Source organism: Cebus imitator, unplaced genomic scaffold (genome assembly GCF_001604975.1).
Source record: "Cebus imitator isolate Cc_AM_T3 unplaced genomic scaffold, Cebus_imitator-1.0 Scaffold238, whole genome shotgun sequence".
Taxonomy (NCBI): Eukaryota; Metazoa; Chordata; class Mammalia; order Primates; family Cebidae; genus Cebus; species Cebus imitator.
Window position 1 is genome coordinate 1,068,501 of NW_016107553.1, and position 6,951 is coordinate 1,075,451.

General features: G+C 46.6%; 1 protein-coding gene across 1 annotated transcript in view; it reads left to right on the plus strand.

Annotated features, from left to right (window-relative positions):
- Nucleotides 1-6,951, plus strand: part of MYOF (myoferlin) — a 190,280-nt gene that overhangs the window by 141,334 nt on the left and 41,995 nt on the right. The window contains exons 36-39 of the mRNA XM_037727745.1: nucleotides 226-384; nucleotides 500-598; nucleotides 1,808-1,969; nucleotides 4,780-4,945. Coding sequence (XP_037583673.1) covers nucleotides 226-384; nucleotides 500-598; nucleotides 1,808-1,969; nucleotides 4,780-4,945 — 586 coding nt within the window. The remainder of the gene's footprint in view (nucleotides 1-225; nucleotides 385-499; nucleotides 599-1,807; nucleotides 1,970-4,779; nucleotides 4,946-6,951) is intronic.

Genomic DNA, 6,951 nt, shown 5'->3' on the forward strand with positions numbered 1-6,951 from the left:
AGCTAATTTTTTGTAGTTTTAGTAGAGACGGGGTTTCACCATGTTGACCAGGATGGTCTCGATCTCTTGACCTCGTGATCCACCCGCCTCGGCCTCCCACAATGCTGGGATTACAGGCTTGAGCCACCGCGCCCGGCTCATTTAGAATTTCTAAGATAACTTGGGGATGATGGAGATTTGAAGGGATCATTGTTGGGGAATTTAAGAATTCCTTTGTTTCCCTAGGGCAAAGATGAATTTTTAGGACGAAGCATTTTCTCTCCTCTGGTGAAACTGAACTCAGAAATGGACATCGCACCCAAACTTCTCTGGCACCCAGTAATGAATGGAGACAAAGCCTGTGGAGATGTTCTTGTCACCGCAGAGCTGATTCTGAGGGACAGGGTACCTTGCTGTGTTCTTCCTCATGTGTTCTGTCAGTTTCTTAAGATGCGTTCATTCTAGGCACTGTTTGCTTGAACTGAAGGGAGGTATTGACATATCCATGTTTGTTTCACAGGATGGCTCCAACCTTCCCATTCTTCCCCCTCAAAGGGCACCAAATCTATACATGGTCCCCCAGGGGATCAGGCCTGTGGTCCAGCTCACTGCCATTGAGGTATGCTGCCCCCCACGTGTTACTCATCAAATCAAACAGCTGTGACTGCTGAACAGGAATCTTTGTATAGAAAATAGAATCCTGCTGCATATTTTCTTGCTATGTCCAACTTCCTTTACAACTTGTCCAAAAACTGGAGATATTCATGGGAGTAGAGGCTTGTTGAAGCAACAAGGAGAGGTCAATTCTAGCATTCCTGAGAGCATATAAACTCCTCATTTACTGGGAGCCAGTAGGTTTCTGGGTTTTTCAGATCAACTAGAGAACTGGGAGAGGGAAGATGGACCAGAAGGGAATGACTCTTTATATGCCCAGAGATAGGGACTTGGCAGGGAGTCAGGGACGGAAGTTGGATGGGAGCCGTCGGCAATGTTGACACGTCAGCTACAGGCTGATGGCCCCAACCAGGTGGCTTGTTAGACAGTGTTTGGCCGACTCCCAAGACTTCCCTCTGTCCAGTCAAGCAGCTGTTAACACTCCAAGATTTCCCTTCTCTGGCTGTCTTGCTAAGAGTTCTCAAAGGCTGAGGTCATCACTTTGAAATGCCTGCATGTCAGACACCTTGTTAAGTTTACTGGTGGGCTGGGCGTGGTGGCTTATGCCTGTAATTCCAGCACTTTGGGAAGCCAAGGCAGGCTGATCACTTGAAGTCAGGGGTTTGAGACCAGCCTGGCCAACATGGTGAAACCCTGTCTCTACTAAAAATACAAAAATTAGCCAGGTGCAGTGGCACGTGCCTATAATCCCAGCTACTTGGGAGGCTGAGACACAAGAATTGCTTGAACTTGGGGTAGAAGTTCCAGTGAGTCTAGTTTGTGCTACCCCTGCACTCCAGCCTGGACAATAGAGTGAGACTCTGTCTCAAAAAAACAAAAAACAAGTTTACAGATGACTATCAGAATAACCCTATGATAGCTAATACAATCAGTCTTGTTTGTAGATGAGACATATAGAGGTTAGTTAGTTACCTTGTCAGCATTGACAGAGCTATTAGACGGCACAGCCAGGATTTGATTGCTTCACTCCTAACTGCATTGCTTCTTTAGGGTCTCAGGCAGGAGAAAGAAAGGGGCAAAACCACTTTCTTTGCATGACCTACAAGCTTACTAGGATAATGTTCAAATTAATCTTAAAGACTTTGCCAGTAATTTTGAATATTATTTTTAAAGTCCTCGGTTACCTTCCCTTCTCTTTAAATTGTTTTCTTAGATTCTAGCCTGGGGCTTAAGAAATATGAAAAACTTCCAGATGGCTTCTATCACATCCCCCAGTCTTGTCGTGGAGTGTGGAGGAGAAAGGGTAGAATCAGTGGTCATCAAAAGCCTTAAGAAGACACCCAACTTTCCAAGTTCTGTTCTCTTCATGAAAGTGGTACAGTATTGATTCTCTGTAATCACCCATGTGCGTTGAAATATGAATGTATATGCCACACACACATGCACACGCGCACACGCGCACATGCACACGCACACACGCAGAGTTTATTTCCAAAATCTGACAAATAGAAAAACCCTGCCTTATATTCAGCTTGCCAATGACTTTTTCCCCTGAAATTCTCACACCGTAGTGATGATTTCTTAAAGCATCAAAACAACTCCAGTGGCACAGAAATATCTGTGAGCAATACTTACTTATTTCTCCAGTAAACTTTCCATCTATCCAGGTTATATATTACAGGCTCTTGGTCAACCCCATGAGGGCAGAATATTAACCCCCAGTCATGCGTGGACCAGATAGACCCCTTACAGATGTGCATGGACCAGAATCCTCTGGATGAGGACGGGCTGTCTGGGGAAGGGGCGGCTTGTGAGGGAAGGTATATGGGGTGATGGGGCCATGCCCCTAGTAGCCCCTAACTGTGCCCTACCTCCAGGTGCCCCTGGGATGGCACCTTCTGTGCTCCATCGAGTCTACCCTCTGATTGGTAAAGATGTGAGTTCCCAACCCTCCATCACAGACCCTGTAATACCTGGGGCGAGAAGAGGTCACCCAGTCTTTCCGTTTTTATTTTTATTTATTTATTTTTTTGAGACAGAGTTTCGCTCTTGTTACCCAGGCTGGAGTGCAATGGCGCGATCTCGGCTCACCGCAACCTCCGCCTCCTGGGTTCAGGCAATTCTCCTGCCCCAGCCTCCTGGGTCGCTGGGATTACAGGCACGCGCCACCATGCCCAGCTAATTTTTTGTATTTTTAGTAGAGACGGGGTTTCACCATGTTGACCAGGATGGTCTCGATCTCTTGACCTCGTGATCCACCCGCCTTGGCCTCCCACAGTGCTGGGATTACAGGCTTGAGCCACCGTGCCCGGCCCTCTTTCCGTTTTTAAAGCAGTTCATTTCTTTTCCTTTTTTAAAAAAATTTTTAATTTTTATTTTTTGAGACAGAGTTTCACTCTTGTTGCCCAGGCTGGAGAGCAGTGGCATGATCTTGGCTCACTGCAACCTCCACCTCCTGGGTTCAAGTGATTTTCCTGTCTCAGCCTCCTGAGTAGCTGGGATTACAGGGATGTGCCACCATACCCGTCTTTACTAAAATACAAAGTTAGCTGGGATATTTTTTGCGCAGACACAAAAAAATACCCCAGCTAATTTTGTACTTTTAGTAGAGACCAGGTTTCTCCATGTTGGCCAGGCTGGTCTCGAACTCCTGACCTCAGGTGATCCACCTGCCTCAGCCTCCCAAAGTGCTGGGATTATAGGCATGAGTCACCGTGCCCAGCCTAAAGCAGTTAATTTCTTAACTTTTACCAAACAAAAACAAAACAAAACAAAAAACCTTCCGTTTTTACTCTATTGTATAAATAGGTGAAATAAAGATAGTTCATTACCTTGAAGTGTTGGAAGACCTAGAAGCTTCCCATTCCTTTCCCCACCCCAGTCATTTTCCTGACCTTGATGTCTCCAATACAGTGCTCTTGAACTCCAGGGTCACATGCTTCAGTCTCTTATTTTACAGAGGAGAAATCTTAGGCCTAAAGAGGGGAAATGTTTATCCAGTGTCATAGTGTCAGGCGACGCCGTCTATACCGCAGTGACTGTGTCCTAACTACAGTGACAGCTGTCATGCAGTGCTAGATGCATTCTTACTTGGTACACCTAGTCTTTAATCCTGCGGGGTAAATATCTTCACCCCTCTTATACCCACTTTGGGGAAAACCAAGAGGTAACTAATGTACACAAGGGGACATCGCTAGTGAGTGGCCAGTGTTTGCACAGAGGTCCCTCCAGCCCCAAAGCCCGTGCTCTCTTCCCTGTCATGCAACAGATGGCAAGCCACTGGGATGCTCCCAGCAGGGGTCCCAAAGTGGTTGCCCCTGGGCCACTCCACCTGTTCTTGTCCACTCCCCACACCTCCATCCCCTTCCACGTTCTAGTCCACTCCCCACACCTCCATCCCCTTCCACGTTCTAGTCTACAATCTAACCTTGGTCAGCAGAGATGAGAAAAACCACTGGGATAATCCCAGCTTCTATTCCTGTGTCAGGCCAAAGACAGAAATTCACCTGAGCCACATACCAAGTGGGGCCTTAGGTCAGCCCACAATTCCCCAATCAGGCATTGTCACCAAAGCCACCAAATTCCATGAGAGGGAGCCGGGGGAGTCAGGAAAAAGCAGCAATCCATTTTTGCACTGAATTTCCAGGGCGAAAAGACTCTTGGCCATCGTTATTTCTCTTAGAGATTCAGTTTTGTCTTGACCATTTCTAAAGTCTGCTCAGAACTTGGCTAGTAGATGACCAAAGCTCTGGGCTTGTTAGCCTTGCACATGTCCCCTCCCAGGAAGCAGAGCAGAGCAAAGAGTACAGGGCAGTGACAAACAGTATGGGTCAGTGATTCCTCACTTACAGGACACAGCATGGGCCAGGTACTATTCTAAGTACTCTTCACGTATGGTAATTCAACAATTTTACTATTACTCATGAAATAATGGGGGCGTGGAAGGGTTAGCCCAGCAGTTGATGGCGGCAGCACCAGGACTTGACCCCAGGTAGTCTGGCTGACAGCCCGTGCTCTTAAGCATTGAGCTCCTTGCCCAGCACATAAGTAACTGAATGATTTATTGTGAGTCCTCAGGGCTGTGTGGTAAAGAGAATCTGGATTGGTCCACTGGAGAAATTTTTCTCAAAGCTGCCCTTGTCTGGTCTTGTAAAGAGAAATGACACCTACCTTTGTGATCCCCAGTTCTTGCCCAAGGAGGAATTATACATGCCCCCCCTGGTGATCAAGGTCATCGACCACAGGCAGTTTGGGCGGAAGCCTGTCGTCGGCCAGTGCACCATCGACCGCCTGGACCGCTTTCGCTGCGACCCTTATGCAGGGAAAGAGGATATTGTCCCACAGCTCAAAGGTAACATGCAAGTCTGTGCATCAGTCTGGGGGCTTTTCATGCATGGCTCTGATTTAATCTTTACAAACCCTCTCAAGGTAAGTCCTGGATTCGTTGTCTACGTACATTTTGCAGATGAGCAAACAGTGTGAGTTGCAGTGGGTGACGTCACTTTCCCAGGGTTGTATTGTTAGTAAGTGGCAGGGCTGGGCTGGAATCTTGGCCTCGTTTTAGGGGTGGGTGGAATGCTCTGAGGGATTCCTCTCTGAAATCCTGCTCCTTGGTGACCATAAGACTTCTTTTGAGGAAATGTTAAGTGCCTCATGAATGTTCCTTATTTACCTTTTATCATGCAGGTAGCAAAGCAGGGAGAGCTGTTCCTACATCAGTGAGAGGATGAAGTCATTTCTTCCACCTTTCACTGAATGTTTAGGAAGTGCTCGTTGACTGCCATGCGCTGTTCTAGATATCTGGGGACAGTGGGGACAAGACAGCCATGTTCCCCTCATACAAGGCAAGAGTCCAGCAGGGAAGGCAAACAAGAAAATGTGCAGTTGCAGTCCAGTGTGATAAATATCTTGATGGGGAAAACAGCAAGCTCCCTGACCCCAGGAACATTGAGAGAGGAGGAGATTTTATTTCAGATTGCTTTCCATCTGCGTTCCTACCTCATTAGCACATGTAATTAATATGTAAATGATACAGCAGGGCATAATGCTTACTTTCGATTTCCATAATAAATAATAGCTAGTGACACAGCATTTTGCAATTACCCGTTCACTAGTTATCTGCTTTTAGCTTACCATGTGCTAGGGACTGTGTTAGGGGCTGGGGGCTACCTCACATCAGTGCAAGAGATCCCAGGCCCGTGGCCTCATAAATTAGACACCGTGGGAGGGCTAGAACACCCTCATTCAGCCGATCCTTGGTGGCTTCAAGACTAAAGCAGATGTCTTCTATTTAAGCAGCTGTGTCACTAACGGGTTCTATTAAAGCTTTCATAAGGGTTGGTACTGACTTTACAAAGCCTCTGAAACCCATCTGCTATGTAGGTCTGACTGAGCATCCTGGATCCCTGATTCAGAGACAAGGAAAAAACATCCACAGTCACGTTTAAGCAAAACTCTACATGTGCTTATCAAGAAATGTCCCATGTAAAACATTTTATGCTGAATTGATGGTGCCTGAAAGAGCAGCCTTTTTGATAACAACAAGGATTATTGAAATTGTAGGAATTGTTTCATTTGAGGTTACTAAATGGAGAGAAACCACTTTCCTGGCATATTTTTCTTACTGCTTTCATGAGAGAAAGTTTGTTGATCTAAATACATGAAAGCGTTCAGAGGTTACAAATGCCACACGCTTTCTCTGGCCCCAGAATCCCTTACCGTGGCTATTGCTCAGGGGCGGGCTGGGCCCAAACCAGATTCAGTCTGGCAAGTGATCTATGTAATCAATGTAGAGTGTGGTCGAGGCTTCCAGGAGCCCCAGATAAGGGAAATCTCGTTCTTTCATAAAACAAATGAGAGGTTAACAGTTGAGGAGGGCACTTGGATGGCCTCATGTTGGAAGCCACGGAATAACTTTCTCCTCTTGTTGCTCGGGCATTGTTTCCATGAGGCGGGTAAAGCAGAGAACTGACCCTAGAGGAAAGAACTTGCATTCAGTTGTGTTCATGTGTCCCTGCCCATCTGGCTGTCTTGTTCTCTACTGTTGTGATTGTCAGGATCTGCAGGGGGCTTATCTTGGAAGTATAGAGACTGCTTCCAAGGCCTAGAGGGCCACATGGATCTAAAACTACCTCACATAGTGACTGATGTATCACAGACGCTCAGGAAATGTCAGTCTCGCCTCCTCCTCAGTATCCCCCCACTGGTTCCTCCAGGCTCTGTGTGGGGTTAAAACACAAGCTTTGGAGTCAGCCAAACCTAGGTTACTTACTCCTCATTATCACTCATTCTTTCACCTGAAGCAAGTGTCTTGCTTGCTCTTAGCTTCAGTTTGTTTTAAAATCTTTAAAATGGGCC